Below are 25,217 nucleotides of genomic sequence, written 5' to 3'. Positions count from 1 at the left end.
CTTTTGCAAATTAAGTGCTTGCCATCTCCTGCAGATATTATCTTCTGCGCTCCTTACCCTCACAGCTGGGCAGTGGCCGGCTCCACTGGAAGTTTGGCTCACACTCCAGGGCTTCGTTGTCACTCAGGGTGTAGCCTGAATCGCAGCTGAACGTCACCAGCGCTCCCACGTAGAAATCGTTCCCGTGGCGCTGGCCATTAACCGGGATCCCCGGATCCAAGCAGTGATCTGACTGGAGCTTCACAGCTGTGGCAAACAAACCCACCCGTGTCAGAGCACTCAGCGGCTGCGGAGCCTGCTGCAAGGTGCAGTGATCAGCCTGGGCAAAAGTTCAACTCCTCCTCCGAGCTCACTCAAAGTCCTACCAATTGTTCCCAAAGTAAGAGGATGAAATGGACAAAGGAACTCAACTCTGCCTCCTAAAATCACTAATATCTTGTAGACTCTAAAATAAAAAACTCTATAAACAAGCAAGACGGTCAAAAAGCAGAAACTGCTACTTCACTCGCAGTAGCTTCCCATTCTCCAATCACGGTAATAGCACTAACTGCCTGGCAAAGGGGAGAACCGAGCCCAATGGGCCTCTGATTGAGTCCACTGTGCTGCCGGAGAGCGCATAATTACATTAATAACTTGCACTTACTTTCATATCGGATCTGAAAGCCTATGTCAGAGTGGCTTTTGTCAGTGGTGAAGAGGAGGTAGAGGTAGTTGCTGGTGCTGATGAGGAACTGGGGCACCTGAGTCCCATCATAGACACCTATCAACGGGGAAGAATAGGACCGGCCATCTCGCACTTCCAGGGTGTCGTAATTCACCTCTGTCTTAAACCTGAAACGGACACGAGAATACATCAGTGAAAAACCAGCATGACTAATTTTTCTTCATTGCAGCCAGGAATGTGGTCTAATGACTAGAAGGCAGCACAGGCCACGGGGCAATACGTGGGTCTGTTTCTACTGCTTGGCCTTCGGCCGGCTGAGCATCTTACTGGGAACACGTCATCCCCCTCCTACGCAGTCTGGTTTCCTTCTGATCCTTCACCTGCTTCATCTGCTGACACCGAACAGTCTTTGCAGCAACAGGCGTCTTACGCTACATGAGCAATCACCTCTCAGACATACGGACTCGGGTTCAAGAAAGCACAGCCCTCCTCAAACAGTGAAATCCAGGGCAAGTCAAGAGACTCAGCACTCCCGAGTCAGGGCCAGATCCTCACTGCAGCTTCTCCCCGGCAGGCTGAGCACGTGGGAGCTCAGCCTCTGAAAACGTGTCCTACGTGCGTCTAAAATAGCACCGCAAGTTAACAGGAGTTAGTCAAAACAAGAAGGGAAAAATCACCATTTTCCACCTTTTCTTCTTGAACGTTAGGTGAATTTTAATGTCTTGTCAGGAGTTAATTAAAAAAAAAAAAAAAAAAAAAAGAGAGAAAGAGAAGGAGAGAACCTCGCTGCCAAACACAACACTGAGCAGTTCGTTCGTTCCCTTTTCCTCCGGGGGCGGCTACAACTCAAAACTGCTGGAACCACCAAAAACAACCGCGAAGAGGAAACTTTTGAGAAGCCCAAGGCGAGTACCTGTCAAACGTGATCTTGATGGGGTAGCCCGGCTGAGCCTCGATGACCCACGCGCAGCTCAGGGAGTCCTTGTAGAAGCCAGGCCAGCCGGGGGACAGGATGGTTCCGCTGGGCGACGTCAGGTGGCCCCCGCACGGCGCTGGGGACAAGGAAAACGACACAATTTAGGTGGAGAGCATCGCAGAAGCTGTGGCACAACTGGACGTGCTCCTCCCTGCCAGGCGGTATTGTCCTGCCGTGCAACAGCTTTCACGCGTTACTGTTTCTCACGTGTTTAAAAATAATCAGAACCAGATGAAATGACAATGCTAGCTGGTAAGAAACTGCCTTTTTTAGCTTAAACTGAAGCTGTAGCAGCCTGCTACTGTGTCTGTGGGAGTCAGTAACCTGACCTCGTGCAGTGGCTCTAAGGGGACAGGGTATAATAATAATTATTAGATACAAAACCAGAGAAAACTGCAAGGTCAGTTTGCATTTCAGTAGCTGCAGGTGCCAGAAAATCATTCATATCTGTCGTAATTGAGTCATGTCTTTTCTCCCGCAAGGGACATCACAAGACTATGGCATTTATTCCACACTGTGGTCCCTCGCGCCATCAGCAGAAGCTGAAGGCATATTATTATCTTTTCCGGAAAAAAGGACACTGGATCTGATGGACCAGAGGTACAAAATCCTATAGCCCTAGATAACTGCACCGTATTGTCCTCTAAAAAAACCAAACGGGATGGAAAAGCGTGTCTGTTGCTGCGAGGTTGTGTTCCCCCTGCTCGGCGCTTTGCAGAATTCCTCACCAGGTGTTTCTTCGCGTCCGGCTGAGCCAAGTCTCCGGTGCCGGTCACGCACGTCTCGCGTGACCGCGTCACCGTCACAGCCTCCGGGAGCTCCCCCGGGGCAGACCAAGCCCGTCGTCCCACGACCCTCGCTGCCGGTTGAGTCCGAGGGGACCGAGGGGTCCCCGCTCCACCAAAGCACCCAGCCAGGGCCAGCTGCGGCACGAATTTCGTGCAAGGGCTACGCAACGTCCTACCTGATATGCCCTTAAATACCTACGTGAATCTGGGCCTAAAACCTTTGCTGCTCATCTGAAGGATGCCAGATGAAAGTCGATTGATCTCAACTGGATCCGAACCAATTATTTTTGAACAAGAGGCTCCATTCTGCCCCAAAGCTACATAATTTCCTGTCAGGACTTCTATCCATCTTTCAACTCTTTTTTTAGGTCTCTTTCCTTCCCATTAAATTTTTCAAGTGCTAAACAGCACTTTAGATCTATATACTTCCTCCTTGTTTAAAAAGGCTAATTAAAATGTACACTTAACCGAGTGCATACTGAAGGGTGAGTCAAAGAAATCACCACTGCGATCACAGAGAAAAAAGCACAAGTTAATGGCATAAGGTTATCAAAGCTTTCAAAGACAAAAAAAGTGTATCATTTCATGTGTATTTCCCTTCTACGCTTACAAATGCATAAACTTAAAGGCTTGTGCTTGTGAAAGTAATGGAAACCCTGAATCAAACCTACAGACATCTTATTGTCAGCTGCTTACAAAAGAAAAATTATACAGGAATATAAAAAAGTCCCGCTTCTTATTATATAAAAGTTATTGAACACAACCGATACCTCCTCCTTTTAATCTGAAAGACAATGGACTAGATTGTGCAATTTCTGCTGCTCATCCACTTGAACAATGCAAGACCAATTACTGAAATTATTTCTCAATATTGCAGTACTATTTCTCAGTAGCACAGTACTTGTTATCCAAATTGCTGTAAATACCAGTGCAGGGCATCGCTTCCCTGAGAACAGAGGACAGAAGAAGACTTTTCACTTCTAATAAGCTCTTTCTTCACATCTCTTCTCCATAGTAGAAGCTTTAAAGGACTAGGAAAAAGCTTTGAAATCTGTATTAAAGCCTTTAATTCAATCCATCTCCCACATTTCCAGGTTGCCTATCATAGCTGTTGTCGCAAAGAGATGTAAAAGCAAGATTTCTGGCTCCCGACCGCCAGAGTCCATTAGATGGGACTGAGGCACCACACTGACAAGAGACACGCCAAGGGTACATGTGTGTGTACGAAAGTTTGCAGCAACGAGTTCACTTTTCACAGTAAAGATCTGTACCATTGGCTTCTTTTTTTATGTAAGTATTAAATGTTTTACAGGCATCAAAAATCAGGACAGAAGAAATATCACCATGTATCTTCCATTCTCTGTTCTTTAATTCCCTTCGTGACAAGAGTAGCAGGGAAGCTTTTAGTCATCAGTAAATCAAAGCCTTTTATTATTGTTATTAGAAAAACACCTGTTGTAACAAGAACTGAGCTAATAAAAAATAATCCCCATCATTCATTTCACAGAAAATTAGAAACCAAACTGAGTTCAGTGCTCACAGATTATTGGACTGGCACTTCTCTGCAAGCAAACTCTTCTCTGCAGACAACACCTTCCAGACCTATGTAAAATCCTGGCCATAACTGAGAAGCTGAGGGTTAGAACTAACGTCCAATAGCCCTTCAGCTCTCAACAACAAAAAACTCTGCCTATATGATGGCAAAAGGCCTCCCATAAGGCCAACACTGTATACCTTCACTATGGGTTATCCGACCAAAAGCTTGATAGACAAAACTATTATCCTTTTCCCCCAAAAGGCTGCAAACCCCAGGGGATCATCCTCCTTCCAGGGTGCACGAGCAAACTAGTAGGAAAGACGATAAAATTTACCTTCACATCTGAGTACTGCATTGTTCCAGACCACATTTCCTTCCTTCAAAATGCAGGTAATGGTTTCTGAGCCATGGGTCCTAATGAAGCCCTCATCGCAAAGGAAGGACACCGAGCTGCCAAGCTGGAGGCTGTCACCAAATCGCTTTCCGTTCACAGGCACGCCGGGGTCAGGGCACTCGTTATGCCTGAACGCTGAGAGGGAAAAATAAGAGAATAGTGAGTAACTTGCACCCTCTGCCCCTGTCCAATTAAAAAATAAGGATGTCGGACCGCAAACTTAGGAATTAAGCAATAGTTTCATATCTTTCCTATGGAGACAACAGCACTTGATCTTGCCCTGGACAGCAAACCTTCCACACAGGGAAGAGCAAACAGCACAGACTCGAATTTGTCCCACAATCATCCCAGCAAAGCTACCGTGTCCTGCACAGACAAGCTACTTGTGGCAGAAATCACATCACCACCTCTTCTCTAAACTGCCGAGACAGCCAACTACGTGTTCTCACCCTTCAAGTCACTTAAATTTTTCTGTTCCCTGTCCCTACTGCAAGTGTTCGCTTGCAACCTGAGAGAGGAAGGATGGCATTAAAACCATTTGCACCCAAGAGGTGCCAAGATGCAGCAGCAAAAGGGGCCGGAAAAGAGCCCGCAGAACCAAATTATCATCTCAGCTATCTTTCACATACGAAAATACACAAATGCTCAAAGTAGAGAAAGATTTTTAAAAACTCTAAAAGTACCTCAGTGCATGCATCTGCATAGAGGGACATAAGTTAACATTTTATGGAAAAAATGAAAGCTTTAAGGCCCTGTGGTTAAAAGTAAGGGTCCTCTCAGCATGTTCTGTGATTGACTGCCACATAGCCCCCAACCTTGCTTGTCATCTTTACTAGGATAAGATGAAGGACACACAGCAATTACCTTTCCAGGTGTTGCAAAGTTGCGTGTGGAATTGCACAGACACATCGCTCTGTTTAAAGGCCTGCCCTTTTCCAGCAGTTAAAAACTAGGCCAGGCAACCAATCAGAAAGTAAGTCTATAGCCTTAATTCCCCATTAAGTGCATAATTATGTACTGTATCTTCATATGCTGGGAGGTGGTCTTCAGAGATGAGCAGCATATGAAAGATTAAAGCCTCCAGATTAATTACACACACATGCTTTTAGTACCTTTAATGCACCTGACCAAATTCAGATGAGTTCTGGCTTTCTTACAGAACATCGTTACTCTTATAAAACCTTGTTAAATACGCTGTTAAAGGGGAAAACACAGGCTGAATCTGTTCCTTGTGCCCTGGTATCTGTCCCTTGTAGCAATATGTTGTGTCCTCTCTCATACCTGAACTGAAGGGAAGGATAGCAAAGTGTCTGAGCAAGACTCAGGAGCTCCCTTTTGGTAGTTCTAGCAATCAGAACAGATTAACTCGTGTGTACTTAAGAGTCATTTACAACAATAAAAAATTTGCTTTAAAAATGTCTTCATACATGGGACAGCCGCAACTCCCAACACGGGTATGTAACGTATCGGAGAGGCATACTGGAGGGCACTGCCAGCATTTCTGGATGAGGTGATGAGCTCTCTCCCCATTTACAGTATCTAGGACTCAATCCTGGGTACGTGATACTACCCTACACAAGCTACTTCATCTGATGAGCCTTCAGCCCGCTGTAGTGTGGCAAATGGTATCTCAAGACCTCTGATTTTTTCTTTTTTTTTTTTTTTAAATTGAGGATTTGCAATCATAGCTAGAAAAGCTATTAAATTAGCTGTGCCACTAAAGACTGTTATAATAAAGTCATTTATCAGTTCTGCTGAATAGGTTTAATAACATTCTTTAGAAAATTATAGGACAATACGAGAATAAAATTACTATAGCATTCATTTGAGATTTGAAGACTGGACTTACGTGAAGCCAAATGTATCTGTGGAAGTTTCAAGGTTTTCTATTATAAGACATTGCTACATGTTTTCCCTTATCTTCAAAGTCTCGCACGCTTTTAGGTGTCAGCAAACGATGATAATATTGACTGATGAACACAACCATCCGAGATCTAATAGTTCTCCCTGATTGCACCAAGCTATCCTCAAAGCACGGTCTCACCTCAGTGAGCAGAATGGAGGCACGGCAAGAGAGAGCCGAAAGCCCACGTAACAAACGCAGCAGCCTGCGGGCTGGGAGAGCATAGAAACCCCGGCTGCTCCAGGGACAGATAATCCAGGGCCCAACTCTTTCTTTCACGCCACTGGATGAGACTTAAAATTCACAGCCAGAAAGAACTCGTGCAATCAGCTCTAAGCCTGACACCGATCCTTAATTACCCACCTGCAAATCTGACGTAATCCCCAATTTTCAGACTTACTCTGGAATTGCAATGGCCTTAGTGAGATCAAACTCTTGCCCGCTCGTCTCCAACAAGAATTTCGAGCTTGAAATGAAAACCACAAGGAAGGATCGAGCACTTACTGGTGAAGGTTATGTTGAAGCCTCTCTTCTCCATGGAGTGGTCGGTCTGGAACTCCAGCCGGGCTACGTGACCGCTGCTGGTCAGAGAGGAGGGGATCTGGTTTCCTGAGAAGGTCCCCAGCACTGGAGATTCAGCAGTGCCACCGTCCTTCACAGCTAGGAAATCAAACTGAGGCTCCACATCAAAATCATTGAAAGCCAAGTGAATTCGGCTCTCGGGTTTAGCTATAATTAACCAAACACAGTGCAAGCTGCTTCCGTATTCTTCAGGGTAATTTGGTGACAGCACAATCCCAGATGGGGTGGTGAAGTTGAAAAAGCAGGAAACTGCAATAAGAAATCACCATTAATCATGCAGCACGGTGCTCCTACAAACTGCTCTGTCATGTTTCCCCCTCCCCTTATCCCTTGAGCTGGGTGATTCCTGCAAATTCCCAACTGCTTCGCTTCTCAGAGACGATTAGAGAAAGGAAGGGCTCAGTGCTCCATTCACTGCTAGATGTCAGTGATTTATTTGCATGGGGAAGAAGTGACTTCAAAGCGGTCTCCAGTCCCGGTTTTGGTTGATTTGCAATTTTCCAGCCTAGCACAGCACTGCCCCTTTTTCCAATACTGCTCTTCCTTACGTTTGTGTAGGCTTTGCGCCACGCACAGCGGAGCACGGGTTTCTTTTACCACAGGAAGAAAATATCACTCAGCCAGGTGGGGATTTGGTATTTTGCAGGTGAACTCCCCTGCATATCCCTGAGAGAAAGCCTACAATCAAATGTGTGACTACAGCTAGTGCAAAAATCAAATTAGCATTGAACAAGTTAGACTTCGTAGCAGTGTCTTCTGTCGTGGCCACAACTCAGCACAACTTCCCAAACCGGAGGTAAAGAATCAGCTCAGCTCCTACCCCACGCAGACCTCCAGGCTCCCCTGCTGCTATCCGTACCCAAGCTTTTTAGTCTGAAGCGCTGGGTAAACTGCAGATGCAATTCTGAGCACAGCGCAGATGCTTCAGGGTTTGCTTAAAAAAATCTGCACTTCTAGCTTATCTTTCTATTTGCTAAATGCACTTCTCACCCATGCTCCTCAACAGATGTGACCGCACCCGGGCAGTCCCGCTGCATTTATACAAACTCCTTGCATTCACACTGCCCATCCTGTATTAAACATTTGTAGGATCCAGCAATAAAACGTCAGCTCCTTTCAGAAGGAGCCCTGTAAGTCAATTTGCCTTCGTCTGTCTCCTCAGGCAGCTGTTTACACCTGTGCCAAATGAGCACTGAAAAACGGAGGCTGCTGTTTGGTTTTGGTAGTGACTTTGCTGCACTGGGCAAGGAACAGCCCAAGAACATTCCCAAGATTCCCCCAAGTGCCAGGGGCTTGGGACAACTCGGAGCAAGCGCTGGCAGGCTGCTGTCTGCAGCCCAGGTGTAAGGGAAGCTCCTCTTCCCATTACAAATAAATCACTGACTTCTGCTGGGGTAGCAAGTTACCAAAAAGAGGCATCAAACTAGATTGCCATTCCCATGAAAATAATTAAAACCAGTCTTAAAAGTGAAGTTGAGGGGAAGAGTGCATATGAAAAAAAAAATAATCTTTAGCTCTCAAGGATTTTCAATATATACTGTATTTCAGCTGACAAGGTCCATTAATTTGAAAAAGCAAGGCTGCCTTTTAAGTGGTACCTACCCATGTTTTTGATATTTTATGTATGTACGCTTTACTCATCTTTTTCCCCACCATCACCCTTGGTAAAATCCATCACTTGGAACATACATCTCACTAATTCCCGGCAAAAGGACATTGCACAGAGGATGAGACTGGTTTTAGTTTGGCATTTATACGATTACTTGGTTCAATGCTCACCCTTCCCTCTGTCTTCCTTCAACGCTTAATGGTTTCGCATCAAGTAAGATGGACGTTACCATGACGTTATCAAGGCTAAGAGCTACACAATCTATTTCCTGCTCTCAGCAATGAAGAGAACAGATTAAAGAGAAAACAAACTGCAAAATATCCTCAGGATTTTATTCTTTACTAGATGCTAAAATATCTAGCGATGCTGTCAAATAATTCTGTCAGCATAAGCTTGGTGTAATCTGCCTAGGAATAGTTATGGAAAATAAATGCATTCGCACGCAGAGAAACATCTTCGCAGTAGGAACCCCTCACAGGATCTACATATCTCCTATAAATTTTTAAATCCAAAGTGGTAAATTAGCATTCATACAGGACCTACAGTATCACACAGCCAGCAACAGAGAGGTACAGTTGCTAGCACAGCTATTGCAGCTCAGCGCTGGTGGCTCATTTCAGGAAATAACAACAACAAAGAACTTGCTGACAAAAGAAAGAAAAGCAGAGTGAGGGAAGAATATAAAATTAAACTTTGCCGGATAAAACAAAATGACAGATTAAAAAGTAACAGATAAAAAAAACCCAAAAGTCTCCACCACAGGGAAATAAATGACAATTCCAATTTTTCCATAAAATAACGAGTGTAGGAGACAGCCCAGTTGCAGACTGTAGGACAAAGGCCACTGTCCCACGCATCCACGTCCCAAGCCCACGGCCGGGCACCAGTATGAGCTCTCCTCGGTGCAGTGGGGAGCTCGGCTTCGCCTCCCATAGAGTCACATGCAACCCAAGAAGCGCCAACTGATCCAGAACGTTTGCTAACGAGATCACAGCGTCTGTGATACAAAGATTTCCTTTATCTTTTTAAGCAGGAAAGGTTTTTCTTCAGCGTGAAAGGAGGTTTTTGGTCTGGGGCTGCACTGGACAGGGTTGGCACCGGGATCCACGTCAGCCTCTCGGCTTTCTCAGAAGTGCTTTGCTGGACACTTGGAAAAAAGCAGAAGCTGTTTAACAGTAAGTCACAGACAGTGAAACGTGCTATCAGAATGAAGATGACAGAACCCAAGAAAGGTGGAAGACAGCCGAGCGCTACCTGTCTCGTGCTGTTTTGCGCATCCGAGAGAGTCAGGAACAAAGTGCCCCCGAGGAGCGAGCAGTCATTCGAAACATGACAGACAGACAGAGGTCAGCCCTGCTGCCTGCAGCCTGTCCGTCAGGATCGCTGAGTTAGGAACATCCGTGACTCTGAGGCCTCGAGCTAAGAGATGGAAATTAATATTTATTAGCGTTGTTCTTAAATGTTATGAGAGGACATTTCGTTATGTCCATAGCTTCGGTTCAAATTTATAAGCCTACGCTGACCTTTGTCAATAATTATTATTACTGATCAAGTACTGCAAAAGCAATCAGAAAAATCCCTTTATTAGATACAGCAGAATAAATCACAGCAAAACTCAGTAGAAACAGTACCTACCAACGCCAGTGAGACCCATGTCATTAACGAATGAATACAAGGTATTTATTCAAGTCATCACAAACATTATCAAGATTCTGCCTTAATTTAGAGCACTAAAACAGCGAAGAAAGAGCTCATTGCTTCTTGTCTTAAAAAGTTGATGGGGACACATGGCTGTGGCACGAGGGCACTGCCCCACGGTCCCAGCGAGCGATGCTCACGGCCGAGCTGAACACGGAGGCATCTGACAGTTATTCACCAGCACAGCGGCTTGTTTCTGCGCTTTTAGCCAGGAGCAATTTCAGCATTTGTCTGGTCAGTCTAAGCACAACTTGCTTCTCTTTTCTTCTGCCTTCAAGAGATCCTGCCTCCTCCCAGACCACCTCGCTTCTCCTGCGAGGCACGCCTGGTGGCCCCAGACACTCCATCTCTGCTCATCCCGCACGTGAGAATCCAGAGCTGATCCCGGGGAGAGGACGCACCTGCAGTACATGGGAATGGGAAAGGCACCAGGTTCAGGAGCTGAAAACGAAGCAGGGAATCACTGTAATAATTTCAATCTCCATGGAAACAATAAAAAAAAAAAAAAATCCTGACTTCTCTCTCAGCTTTTAGGTATCATTCCAACCGACTCTGACCACTTGGGAGAAAGCTTGAAGACAGTAATGGATTTTCTGCCTTACCTTTCTTTTTTAAGAAGATCCCTCCTCTAGGCATAGCTTGCTGATGGACTGGAAAAAATAGGACCTCAGCAGGAGCCTGGTTAATAACCGGCATGCCTCACTCAGGAAGCGTACGTCCCGAATAGGTAACAGTGCTGGAAGCTCAGGGCACTGTTCAAGCTGCGAAGCAAAGTGCTTTATATTTTGTATTTTCCTCTTTCTGTATCTGCTGTTTCAATAAACACATCTGCATCACAATGCATTTTCTGTCTTAAAACCCTGAGGCACCAACAGGGCAAGTGGGAGGTGAGGGAAAGGAGTCTAAAGCAAATATTAACTGGGAGAACTTTTTTGTATTTCAGAGCAACGAACTCTTCAGCTTCCTCTGATGGAATAGCTGTCACTGCCGGCATGCAGCTAACCAGGGGCGGGAGAGCAAGTATGTTAAGAAGAATAAAAAATAGGCAGGTTTTGGGGACCAGATCTTGAGGAAAATATCATCGGTGAACTTAAAATAGACTGTATAGGAGCCTCTGTGCACACGGAAGAGTGCTACAATACCAAAGCGGGTTTCACTTCTACCCACTCAAAACTGGAGCAGCGATTGGTTACCGGGAATAAGATAAGTTTCTTAAACTTACTGGAAGATGCTGATCCCCACTAGGACACTGTTGGGCTGCTTGTCTGCCAGGTTTTCTGCAGCCATCTGTTATTCAGGAGGTGCTCCAAGGCTTCTGCACGAAGACAAGATCCTTTCCTGTGTGCCTGTTTATTTTAAACGGAACTCTCTGCCTCCCTGCAGTCTCTCTCGGGAATCGGTGGCGGTGTCCACAAGATGACGGAATTTTAATTGCCGGTATTACCAAAAGCCCCAAAGCAGTCTAGTGGTCTTATGTACCTTTGCCGTTTTGCTCCTTCGTGGTTTAGCAGAGCATCCTTCCTCTGCTGCGGCACTCTGAGCCGTCCGCCAGCTGCTGCAACACATTCGTCTCCTGCAGGCTGGAACCTGCAACAGGCTGGGACTTGACTCGACTCTCCACGGAGTCCCACGGTCTCGGCACACTGAGAGCACGAAGGATGGCTGCCGTAACGCTAGAAAGGGCAAGGCACCCCTGAAGCGCTTAACTGCAATTGGGGTAACGGCAGCTGCGCCCCAGTGATTAAGCACGGCAGAGGGTGCGCGGGCAGGTTCAGCCACACGTGAAGCTCTGCTTGCGGGGGGCGAGAGAGACTTAAACTTGCACGCATCGACTCCACCTGCAATTGGAAGTGACCCATCGAAACTTTCTCCAACCCCAAATGTAAAGCATTACAGTAAAATAAGGCAGGCATAAGGGAACTTTCTCTGCAGACCAGATTGAAGATGGCAACGTAACGCACAACACATTCTTGTTTTCTGGATATAGGGAAAGGGGAAGGGGACAGAGACAATCTCCTTGCCCGATAAAAGCAGTAAGCGTCATTTCAGATTCAGACTCACGTGAAGAGCAGCAACCTGTCACGCTGAGCAATTGCTGTCAGGAACACGGACAGATGCCGTGGCACGGGACAGCTCATTTACAGCAGCATGAAACCCTATCAGGGTAACAGTTCAACTGATTCAATCAGTAAAATAACAAGCATGGAGACAACCCAATAAACTGCATCCTCCTGATCAGCACCGAGAGCGCAGCTGGGAGCACCTCTGGCGAGCTGCGGGCACGGCGACGTGGCCCCACACCACCGTGAAACCCTCCGCTCCAGCTCTCCCCACGTGCAGGCTCTCTCTGCAGGAGCAGCATCCCTGCTGAGGACACGAGAGCTGGCCACATCTGCTGGGTCACCGCCCCAACCTCATCTCGCAACCCTCCAGCCTTATCGCTGCAACCTTCTCGCTGAACCAGGCTGACTGCGCACCAGTACCCCAAGCCCCTAACAATTTGTTAGAAACAGAGAGAACAGACGGAGCAGCAACCCGCTGCTTCTGGCTCTACAACTGCAGGACAAAACTCACTGAGAAAGTAACACCGTGGAGAAAACCGGCTCTGGTTGGGCCCAGGTGGACGTCAGCTTTCCTCAGATACAGACACCAAGGGAAACCTTGCAACTCAATTGACAAGTGGCACGCTGGGAGACGTGCAGCTCATTTGAGACAACTCTCAAGGAAGGGCAGAAGGGACTGGTTATGGAGCCCCCTTATAAAGCCACAGAAAGGGAAATGGAAAATTTTCGTATCGGTTACAACAAAAAAACCTCCTGGGCAGTCGGAGGGGGACAAGTATAACCCAATTCATTGTCGTTAAGAAGGTGCTTAAGTGCATTGCTGCCCAGCACTTAAGCACGTATGTCTACTTAAGCCAACATTTATATCTCAGTGCTTTGCTAAACTAGGGCTGCAGTGCAGAACAAGGGCTTTGAGGGAAAGTGCCCTGCTTAAAATTAAGAAGGGAATGGTCTTACATGGCTGCAACTGTGAAACAAGGTTGTTAACAAAAGCTACAAATCCCGCATGTATATAGAGATCATGGTAATCCTGCCTTCATTTAATTTGCTTCCCTTACTGCAGAGAAAGACTGGATCTCAGCAGCTCAGGGGAACAGGCTGAAGATAAGAAGCATTTCACCACCGATTTGCTGCCCTGACCCCAACTCAGATGGAGGGCAAGCAGAAGGCGTTAATGGGTCCTGAAGGACACACATCTGTTGCACAAATGCAGAAAACCATCCGAGCCCTGGAAGTGGCCTCAGCAGGCAACGAGCCCGTTTCTTGGCAGGCTTTCAGCTGCACAAACCCAGGATGCGACCAGCTGCTTTGCAGAGGTCAGAGTTGACATGTTTTGGTAGGTTAAGGTTAGCTATCAGTTCCCTTTCCCAGCTTGTCTGGCAGAGATAATTAGAGCTTCCCTCTGCCATTAGATCAGGAAAATCGTATCAGGGTGCTTCGTAAAAGCATCAGTCAAAAAAATAAAAAACCCCACACATCAAAACAGCTTGGAAAAAAAAAAAAAATCAGTAGAATCCCTACATTTCTTCCAAAGTCCACTAAAAGCAACTGCGTCTACAAGTCCAATGTTAACTAGAAAAAAGGAAACCTATTTACAGCTGGAAGGAGAAACACTTTGTGAGTTAACATAAATTGTTCCATTAGCACTGCAAAAAGCGAGAGGAATTAAGAATAAAAGAAAGAATATGAAGAGCATACAATGGATCGGGTTTCATCAGAAGAATGGTAGCCTATGCTACAGTTCAAATGGCTAAAAAACTCCCTTATAATAAAAAAAGTATCAATTCCTTTAAAAGAAATTTTTCTGGAATTTCCAATTGATCCTTTATTGTCCAATAATTCTTTATTCTGATCTTCTCTAAACATCCACCTCCTTAATACAGATGATAAAACAATTCTTGGTTCCTACAGATCTCCAGAAAGGAGTAACCAATCTCAATTTATGAATGCTTAGGTATGGAAAACCCATCACTGCCTTCAGTAGGCTGCTCCAAGGATTAACAACTCTGTTAAAAAGCTGTTATTTTTAAAAAGGCGAACTATGCTTTTATTGCTGCTAACCGAAGAGACACTTTTCTCCAAATTACTCTTCACAGGGAAGGTTCCGTAGGTTGCTGTGAATAGTGGGCAGGAAAAGAAGAAAAGAGAAGGAAGAAAGAAAGAGAAAGAAAATAATGACCAATTGACAATTTAACTTAGAGCTAAATGAAAAACTCGTCAAGCGATATGAAATTACATGGTTCTGTTCAGTACATTACTGGGAAAAACATCTATTGCGCTTTGCATTTCCAGCTACTAATCCTGAATGTTTGTACCAGACAGCGCACACAAAAGGTCAGCCACTCGGCTCAAAACTACAATTCGCAATCTTTACAAAGAGGAGCCAAGATTATTTAGCAGGTATAATAGGCCAATATGGCATTAACAAAAAAAGGAGTAATTACCAGTAAAGAGAAGAGAGATTTTTATACTGCTGTTAAAGAAAATCAGATGTTCAAAAGTCTGGAAAAAACGCACAAAATCATAATGCCTCCGAAGAGGACAACGGCGTTAGTGCTGCCCACCCGCCTGGAATGACGGTGGATCCTGGGCTGTGCTGAGCTCCGACTGCAGCCAACTCGGCGACAACTCTCAACAACGCAAAGCATTTCGGTGGTGCTCAGTTTGGTCTGAGAAAGTCAATGCACTATTCGCAACAAGGCAGCACAGATCTCCAGCGTTAGCGGGTACAGCGCCGCTTCTTCCCAGCCTTCCTGCATGTCACGGCAACCGTAAGCAAATGGGAGAGGAGAAATGGGCTGTGGTTGTGGTTTTCAAGTGAACAAGAAGAGAAGAAAGCATAACATCTGCTCCAAAGCCAGAGAAGGGAACACACAATTTAACATAATCTCAATTGGAAATGCTTTGGGAAATGCCTTCTGCTCTGTTTAGAGGAATATTATGCATGACTAGCGCTCTAAGCAGGTCTACAATACAAAGAGAATTTACGATAACACAACAAAGAAAGGCACTGGAAACTAACGAAGATCCTAGCAGAAGATCAGAGTAAGACCCCTGTAATGACTATCGGATCAATGGATGTAAAGCATCTGGAGGAGCCCAGAAGTACTCTGAAACAGCAAAACTCAAATTACAGCCTCTCCATTTAAACATACACACGCATATACACATACACACATGCGCACATATTTATGCCCAGCCTTTGTGGGGTTGCAGTCAAGTGACGCCAAACAAATACCCCTCAGTTCAGTGCAGAAACCTCCACCCCCAGGTTTGCCTGATGCACTGCAATCAGAATATACATACTGTTTTCTTTCACTGTGTTTTATTTACCTTTAGAACACACATGACGGGTCCAGAAAACTTGAAGTTAGCAAGCCTCAGACCAATGACCTAAACTTGTATCAGAAAGTAAGCTGTTTTCAGAAATGACTCTCCCAAGCAACCGGCAGAGGATAGTTAGAACAAGGCAAAAACGTTGTCTTTATTCAGTGCTATGGTTACAAATGACATATACTGTCATGACAGTTTATGCCATAATTATCTATCACGTAAAATGACAGCACTGCTTTGGCGCAAGTCAACCGTTCAGCTAAAGGTGCAGGACTGAAAACTCCGGAGTTGTAGGTCACGGGCTCACAGGGGCAGGGCTGCAGGCAGGAGGACGAGGAGAGAAGGGAAGGGAAGCTGCTGGAGAGGAATAGCAAAGAACCCTGTAAGTCTTACTGAAGTGCTGCAGAAACCCTCCAAGCACGCTATCCCCCTGCAGCGGGGATGCGAGCGCTCCCTTTCCGTGGCAAGGAAACATAAACCTTGCGAAACAAATTTTGGTCATAGAAAATGTTTTGTAGCAGGGCCTTCCACTGCAATAGTTCACATAAAAATCAGATAATGAGTTTTTCCCTACTATAAGATGAGTATGTTTAAACAGTAATTCCAACCATGTATTTGAAAGTTATGGCACTACTGAAACGCCCTGCTCCCCGACTACGTCTATCCAGACTTTCATCATCATTCTCCCTGCGGTAACTGAACAACTCACCGGCTTCCCGTTATAGCTGTAATTATGGGCTGGTTCCCCATTCATAAGCTTAATAATCTCCTCAGCCACAGGTAAGCGCAGACTTCAGTTTGACTATTATATCCCTTATGAGTTCCTACCATCAGAGCACAAACTTCATCTAAGTAGCACAATGATTTTCCTTCGGTAACATTTATCCGCATGACATCTCCAGAGCCCATTTTGCTGTCCTTCAAGACTTCAAGAAAACCGAACATAGCTCTGTACGAAAGCAACGGCTCGGGTTATCCTCGGTTATGAGAACTGCCTTAGCCTTTGACAGACATCGCAGCTCTGTGACTTTGAAAATGCGAGCGTCAAGAGCGAGCGATGGTAACTACGAAGCCGATTCGAGCACTACGAAGTGCTGCAGAATAGGGAGAAAGAGAGGTCTTCAGTACCCAGTCATCACTGACACCCAGACACCCATGTTGCCAGAAGCAGACACCAAGCTCAGAGCACAGACAGATGGATGATTGCGCTCCCCCATCCCGCTACAGTACTACAGGTTCCCAGGCTCTAGTGTAGTCGTTTCGGGTACCTCAGCTCATCAGAGATAATCTGAATATACGCAGCGAGGCCAGGGATACCTTGCTTAGTAAGGGATTTGCAGGAGACACGTGCTAAGAAGGTCTTGCAAAGTTTCTCAAGTGCCCTACGTGCTCACCCTGGATGGTTAAGGGATGCAATGACAACAAAGAGGATGAAGATGGAAGGCCTGTTATCATGAAGGCACAGACAGTCACAAATTAAGAACCCATTGCAATAAGCAGATGCATTACTTAAATGGTTTGTGTTGCTCTGTCATCGAAGCCCGAGGAAATGAGTTCTCCACAATAAATTCTGTCTGCTCATAAATCATTTGCTCAGGACAGCAGGATGCACCATAGCGCACTGTTTAATCTCCGTCTGCATTTGTCACGGATTTGCAGCCAGAATCAGAAGCACTGAATTGTTTGCATATTCCAACCAGCAGCACATAAATCAGGTTACCTTATTCTCCCACCTCATGCCCAATACATTTAATGGTCTCCCAACATTTACAGAGAGTTGTTACTAATCCCACTACAGATTTCATGCCGGGTTACACATTTTGTCATGTAACCTCTTCTGATTCATGCACACTAATATGATGCCGTCTCGAATAAAGGCAGGGGAGTAAAGGTGTAGAGAGGGCTATGAAATAGTTTTTCCACTACCTACACGTTGCCTTGTTGATTGAGAAACACCCAAAGCTGGAGGGCTGCAGAGAACAGAATACAATGGAATTATTTTAACTAAAAGATTCATGCCTGTGCTATGCTTTGCACAGACTGCTGACTGGGCCTTCATTTGATGCCAGTATCTACCTACAAAAAAATAATCGTACTTTACTGGAAAGTCTCCTTTCTATACTACTGTGATCCAGTCCTCTCATACTGGGCACAAACTACGGGTTTAGGCTCACTGCAAACTATCAGCAAGAACCTCAACCAAACCATCAGCTGTTGAAATTCATCTGAACTTCTGGGAAATGAAAAAAAAAAAAAAAAAAAAAAAAAGAGACACCCAACTCTGACGCTAAGCACAGAAACAGTTTAACATTCCCCACTTGAAAGATAACCAGGAAAACTCCATTTTCCTCATCAGCATTTTCAGCTGATTTGCTTACAGAGAAAACCAAGTAGGAAGGGAGTCATAGCATCTGGAAAAGGCAAAACTCACAAAGTAATTGCTTCCTTTCCCCAAATAGACATTCTCAAACGCTCGAAGCGTAAATTAGTGTTTGAAAAGAAAGGCACTTACTTGAAACTGGTTTCCCACATTCTCCCCTACCTTGCCAGTGTAAGGACACTAAAGCCCCTGCTTCTCCCACAGCTCCTGAAGAACCCAGATCCAGCTCCAACGTAACGAGGGCTGCTCCCCCCAGCTGTGTAACCTCTTTGGTACATATCAACTCCCGCCACGCTACAAATGACCATTTTGGACTGGAGTATCTAACACCAGCATATCTATTTATCTGCACAGTGAATACACACTTCTAAAGAAGAACATTTCTGTTTTCTCGCTATCCATTTTCCCCACACTTTTGTCCTCTGTTGCTCAACTGAATTTTCCTTCCCTATTTTTTTGTTAGGTTCAGTCTCACTCCCCTACACCATAGTATCTGTTCAAAAGGCACAAACTTTAACATACCCAACTAAGGAGAGATGAGACAAAAAGAAGAGTTTGCTTGTCACCAGTTGGGGAAAACGTATATACTTTTGTGCATTTTGGTAATGCCCAAATACAACACTGTTTCGGAGTGAAGGTTCGGTCAAAATACAACAGATTGCCCAATGCGTCTTCAAAGGTCAGTGAGACCATTAAAACCCAGTGGGGACTGTGCACGTAACTCCCATTTACATCTGAAAATTTGATCCTTAGTCACTACTGAGAGTACAATATCCTACTTCTGCTGAGAACTCATGCAACAATTTAAAAATTGAGGTCCAGCAGCAGGGAGCCTGAATATTGTCAGATAATGAAGGAAAATTAAATGGCCAAAAATAGAATCAAGTTTTAAATTATTTTCTTGTGCGTGTCCGTATCCATGCCTCCTGTCTCAGACACCAAAGCCCTACTTTCTCTCCAGAAGGGATTCTGAACCAGAACGCCGGGAGGGCAGCGGGGTAGAGCAGAGAGAGCACACGGTCCCAGCGCAAACCCCAAATCTCCAACTGGACGCTGGTCCCTGCTGCGCAGCCCTTCTCGGCTGAGAGAAGAGCCAAACCAAACTCTCCCCACAGCTTCGGTTAAGCGAAGCTGCAGCTTGGTGCCGTCTCTGCCAGCACAAGAACTTGTCCTATCCCAGGTACCAAGCACAGGGCACAAACACACTGGTTACGTGACCACCTCACCACACAACGAAGACATTTTAGAGCCGTCTCCTCACTGACTTACAAACACAAACTGGTTTCTGAGCAGACCACTGGCTACTCTTTTGGCAGGTAATTGTTTTCTGTCCCTTCAACTCAAAGGCAGGCTGGCACTCAAACTTCAAACTGTCCCCGTGGCGAAACGTGGATCCTTCTCTCCTGCCGTAGGCTGGGATCCCAGGATCACCGCAGCTCCCTTGGTCAATCTCTGGAGGGGAAAAAAAGAAAAAAATAAAGAAAACAAAAGTTGCATGGGGGAAGGCTCTGACACCGAGCTGGTGCGATACCTGGCATACATCTGCGCCGCGTGCTGCTTGTCAGCGCTCTGGCAAAGACATCGCATGCCAGCATCGTCAGCGGCGCAGAACGCAGCCGAGATCTCTGTCCTAACACACAAATTTTACCACTGTGGCTGAAAGGCCCTCCCTAACAACCTCTCCTAACTGCTTCCTCATCCTTAAATTAATCACGACTAAATGCAAAGTACAGCGATACCCAAGGAGATCCTACTCTGCATCTGCTTCAAGGTCTTCTTTTGAGGCAGACGGACCCCATCTCACTAAGCGGGACCAGGCCTTCGACTCCTTTGGCAAAAAGGATACATTTGGGATGCGTTTGCTGGATTGCCACGTCTGCCGTCTCTCCCTTCCCTTCCCACCCCCATTTCAATTTCTGCGTGTGGTCCCGAAGCAGACAGCTGACACCTTGTTGCACAGAAACATACAGTTAATCTCTTGCTGCACATGTATTTTGACTTCAAATAAATCATGGACACAATTTTCTGTTATCTTCTGCTCTGTACAATTTCATTTCAAAGGGCCCCCTGGTCTGTATCACTATTAGCTACAAAACGCCATTCCTTTACAGCCTCCTTAGCGCTCCCACATTATTTATCTGCTTCACATTCATCTTGTCTTCCACATTCTCTCGTTTTTATCCCCATCATCTATGATCAGCCCCGCTGTCCTTTCTCCCCATTTTCAATTTCTTACACCAAATTGGAAACTTCTTTCATGACATTTTCTTTACAGAGGAAAAATCACATAATCTGAGATTTGCATTACTCCATCTAATATTCCAGTTTGGTTTGAATAACAACAAGCACCTCATTACTATTCTGACTTCAGGCAACTTAGATACAGGTGTATTTTGAATAGAAGTCACAACAAGCACCTAGCTGCTGCTGCTGCTGTATGCATCTTGAACTAAAAAGTCACTGCCAGGTAATGAAGCATCCCCAAAATAATTTAACATAAATTAATATTAATGTTGAAGTTTTCATGGAATCAGTTTCTTTTTTTGCCTGTCAGTGAAAACAGTTTGGCAGGATTTACGTATCTTCCTGCAGACTTTGAAAATCCCAATGTTTAAGAATTGTACTTCCATATAAAAAGGAGAAATAAACCAAACCAGTTTGGATATTAAAATAGCACTGAACTGTACATTACTCTCCAAAAAAAGGCAGGAGATAAATAGTGCAAATCATGAAACAAAATTCAGCTTTAAAACTCAAGAAATAGCGACAAGATCAAAGGGTAGCATGCTTATTTTAAATACGTATCATTACGTCCTGACAGAGACACAGGAAACTGATAACGCTTTCTGCTATGAGTCAACAGCCTTTAAAAGTTAATTTTTGCTAGTCCTTTCCTTCTCCCACTCCCTGAGGTCTTGAAATACAGTATTAGCAAGTAACACTGATGGCAAACTGTCCCGCAGGGTGCCTTTCACCCAGCATCTCCAGTTCCTGCTATCACCGGAGCCTGCGATGTTGGGTGCCCTGGGGAAGGAAACGATGCATGTCCCAGTACCACTCCGGTTCCTGATATTTGGTCAGAATGAGATGGACACTAACACGTGTCACTCCAGCCATCTCTTAAAACAAAGCGTTAAGTCATCTCCCAGCCCACCGACACGTGGAGCAGAACCGCCAGCCCTCCTCAGGCTACTCCTCCACGTCCAGAGGCTCTTCTTCCACTGGGAAGCAACAAAGCTCTTGGACACGCAGCCACGCACCATATTCCTGCCCACGCCAGGCTCCAGCGAGGGAGGGAGCCCTGTCCTCCTAAGCTCAGGTCCAGCAAGGCTAAGATTTCCTCGCCAACCCGAAGAGCTTCCCTCTGCGCGCAGCTGCGGCTCGGGCGGGACGGTGGCCGCAGGACCTCCACCGAAGGGATGCAGACAGCCGTGCCGAGCAGCTCCAGCTACCGCAGAAGCCAAAGGGAGCTACAAGCGTTCAGAATATTCATTGCTTTTTTAAAATGAGGACATGCTCAGGCTACCACATAGCCAAGCAAAGAAAAATAACTCCCTTTTGACCCTCTGCTGAAAAAGAATAAAGGTAACAGAGATGCTCTCGAGGACTGAGTGAATGCCCTCCCTCCCAGGGCTCCCCCCACACTTGTGAGCTTGGGTAGTCCTTTTCTGTCACCCTGCATGAACCCAGCTGGAACATTTTTTACAGAGAGAGTGAAATCACAGGTTTAAGAATGGGAGAGAAATGAAGAATTAGAGCTCACATTTTCCACTATGCACACGATCTCCGTGTTAGCGGCATGCAAACAAAGCTAGCACATTTTATTACAGCAGCAGGGTCAGAAAATGAAATTTCTGTCCTGAGAAAATCCCCTGGTTCCTACATTTCTTTTCATACAGAGTAAAATTCATGAAATATTTAGCAGAGCAGATATTCCAAAAATGAGTGATTCAGAAATATCAAAACATGGTACTTCAATAAGACTGAAACATTTCTCCTGATGAATGTTTAAGTAAAATCACTTCCACATTAGAATAATAAAAGTCAAAACTAAACAAGAACATCTAAATCAAGTGTTTTGACATTATTTAAATGAAACAAGTTGACATGAATCTTTCAAAACTTCTCCATCAAATATTATATCACGCACATAAGATTTTGACAAAACAGCATTTTCTAACAGAAAATGTTTCACCAGAAATTTTTCATCAGCTATTTATGCTATTTGTCTGCTGGTGGTGGGTGGGGAAACTGGGTCCCTTTGCTCAGCGCAGAGGAGGCAGCCTACATTTCCAGAGTGACTCATGAGAGCAAGAACCTCTCTGCTCCTTTACACAGCTGCACAGAAACTCTGCAGGCACCCAAAATTTAGGCCGCTCTCTTCCCGGGGTTCCGTGGGAATTTCTGCTCCTGCCTGACTCGTCTGTGGAGGAAAACGAGGATTTGGGAGCTGCAAAAAAGCACTGCACTAGCAAACTCCAGTTTCTGGAAAAAACACCCGTAAGATGTGGGATTTGTGAGCACTTGGAGGCCATACCTGAGGAAATCAGACAAACGTTACCCACAGTCAGAAAAGACCCTCGATTAAATACTTAACCTCAGGCACGTTATTTCATACGTATATCAACTTTGTTTAAACTAATGAAAGCTAACAGTCTCAGGTATGTATCTGAGGGAACGAGGACCAGGGTGTTGCTATTGCATTGTTCTTTTTGTTAACTCCGACAATGAGGAAAAAAAGGATCTGAAGAGGAAACACGACGAGGAGGAGGGGATAAACTAAGCAGGAAAGGCCCTTTCTGCAGATCTTTGCCACATTCCTCCCATCAAAACCACTGTTGCAAGACAAATGCAGAAACTGAATCTAGCAGGCTCATTAGAACCCCGTGGCATAACATCAAATCACTGCCGCTAAGGTTTATACAAGACTTAAATACAAGAAACGTGACCCTGAGCGCGGTTCAGGTCAACACATCATAAGCTAAAAGCCTTCGTGTCTGTTGGTTCAGCAGTATTTCAGCGCTAGTGTTTTATGATACGAGTCAATACATTTAATGGAAAAGCAGAGAAGGAAAGATATAAGCACTGAGTTTTCTGACAGACTTCCACAGTCAACAATATTGGGGAGGTTAGGTAATGTAGAACCCAAAAAATTAAATAAATACACGCATGTAACCAATGAAAACTACCTGCATGTTACCTGGGCTGCTCAGTGAAGCCTGAGAGCACTTCACCAGACAAAACCAAAGACAGCGCTCCAAGCTAGGGAGCACAACCTCGGCTTTGAAAGCTAATTCTGAACAACAGCGGCATCAGAACTAGTTTCAGGTAGGTGTATTTTTTCCCCAAGGTCTCCTAGGATGAAGCAACTTCAGAGGTTATTGTTTGTTCTCATTTTGACATATATGTACGAACACCTTTACATGCCACTTGCATGCAGGCATCTACACAGAGAGTTCTGTATTTACATAACATTCGTAAAAACAGATGTGGAAACCCAGCAAGCTCATCTGACCGAACACCTTGGGCAGCACCGATTAAATTATAACCAGAAAGGTCAGGAGAGGAAATCTTCGGGCTCCAGCTCTGCAGAGCTCCTAAGCCTCTTAGCACCATGGGGCTAAATTTCAGCTCTAAAGCTAACCACTCCAGAGCCAAACACTTAGTCAGCACTTCAACAACAATAAATATTGTTTAATCATCCCCTGCCTGCAGCACGCTGGTAGTTCAGAACATCGACCTTAGTCAGCTCTACCCAAACTAACCCAATTCCAACAGAAATCCAAACTAGATTAGTGTGTGTGTGTCTATAAATCTAGTTTTAATTTTAAGTTATTACTTTATATTAAAAATATATAAATATAAATGTAAAACTACATTAAAATCTGGCTTTGTTCCATTTTTTCATGTTTTAATATTTCTGTCTCTTACCATAGAATTTTATACTATTGATGTACTTTTATATTATTGCTTGTAATAACCTCAAGCTCATAAGTAACAGAAACATGTTTTTCCCCCCGCACCTCCCCTGCGGTAGAGACCAAGCATCTTCAGCCCACCAATGTGGAACATCACTGCAGAAGGATTGTGGGTGAGATTATGGGAGTCTGAATCCTCTTCGACGAACCCTAAATTTCTCAAGAACTTTTGAAAATGTTGCCTGAAGGAATTATTTATTCCCAGTCGTTACAAGGGGTTGACCTGGAAGCTTTCAAAGAACCGTATCGATGGCTGTGGAAGGCATCAGCTCTAAGGGGAAGGCATTCTCAGAACAAGTCATCTGAGATTAAAGGAAAGAAGGGAGAAAATAAGACCCAGGACCCCAGGAGGCTGTAAGCCCTCTCACAAGTCAAGCACTAAATTGCAGTATCAATCAGCTCGCTATAGTTGTGAGAAAGAAAAGACTTTTCCAGCAAAGTGGAGCTTAATATAAATTTCTTCTGACACGCACTGAAAGTCCAAAAACATTGTTCACTATTATGAAAGAATGTCTGTTGGAAAGGATAAAAGTGGCTGCAGTTGAGACATTGGAGACTTACAAGTAATCTTCTTGAACATTAATGAGCCAGATCCTCAGCTGGTAAAGGCTGACACAGCTTAATTGAAAATCAATGCTGTCACACTAATTTACACCCACTGAGCATTTGTTCCAAATGCATCCAATCTTGCAGTGCAGATTTGGAAAAACCTGAATTCAGATCCCTTGCATTTTGTATACTCTTCCCAGTGCAAATATGCTTTCCCTTTACTTACAAGTGAAGCAAAAGGACCCGGTTGGCTCCCCTTTCTTAGGAATCCTACATTAAAAATTTGATGGCATATTGCCGCCCTCAGCATGTTCTTCCCAACAGGTCCTTGAATCTGTGCATCAATAAATCTCTTAGGCGTGACTGTTTCAGCAGTAGCAAACAGGCTTCATGATTGCATTACACTTAAAATGTACGCTAAAACTTACAGGTTTTAGGATAGATGGCTATTTAAACATACTCTATAAGCAATACTCTGCCCTTCTGTTAGGCAGATTTTTGGTCTTGACTTCATATAGCTCCATTAGCTGTAATTTTCATCTCACAATTAGGAAGAAGCGCGGCCATAAAACTGATACTGAAACTTGTTAGTAAGTTGCATAAAATTTCATAACATATTTGGCAAGTGCTAATTGCCTCTTACTTAAACGTCCCTTGCTTTGTAGCTCAAAGTATTTGCAAAAACTAAGAGTTTTATGGACCTGGCTGATTGGAGGTTAGCTTAACCTCAGGACAGGGCCAGCATGGACCTTCGGCATGGAGC

General features: G+C 44.9%; 1 protein-coding gene across 1 annotated transcript in view; it reads right to left on the bottom strand.

Annotated features, from left to right (window-relative positions):
* CSMD2 (CUB and Sushi multiple domains 2) overlaps window positions 1-25,217 on the bottom strand; it is a 310,633-nt gene that overhangs the window by 114,407 nt on the left and 171,009 nt on the right. The window contains exons 13-18 of the mRNA XM_049820686.1: window positions 19,197-19,379; window positions 6,767-7,093; window positions 4,300-4,494; window positions 1,578-1,716; window positions 644-831; window positions 58-246 (exon numbers count right to left, since the gene is read on the bottom strand). Coding sequence (XP_049676643.1) covers window positions 58-246; window positions 644-831; window positions 1,578-1,716; window positions 4,300-4,494; window positions 6,767-7,093; window positions 19,197-19,379 — 1,221 coding nt within the window. The remainder of the gene's footprint in view (window positions 1-57; window positions 247-643; window positions 832-1,577; window positions 1,717-4,299; window positions 4,495-6,766; window positions 7,094-19,196; window positions 19,380-25,217) is intronic.

This window comes from Accipiter gentilis, chromosome 17, assembly GCF_929443795.1.
Source record: "Accipiter gentilis chromosome 17, bAccGen1.1, whole genome shotgun sequence".
NCBI classification, from domain to species: domain Eukaryota; kingdom Metazoa; phylum Chordata; class Aves; order Accipitriformes; family Accipitridae; genus Astur; species Astur gentilis.
This window is presented reverse-complemented; position numbering and strand designations above follow the sequence as displayed.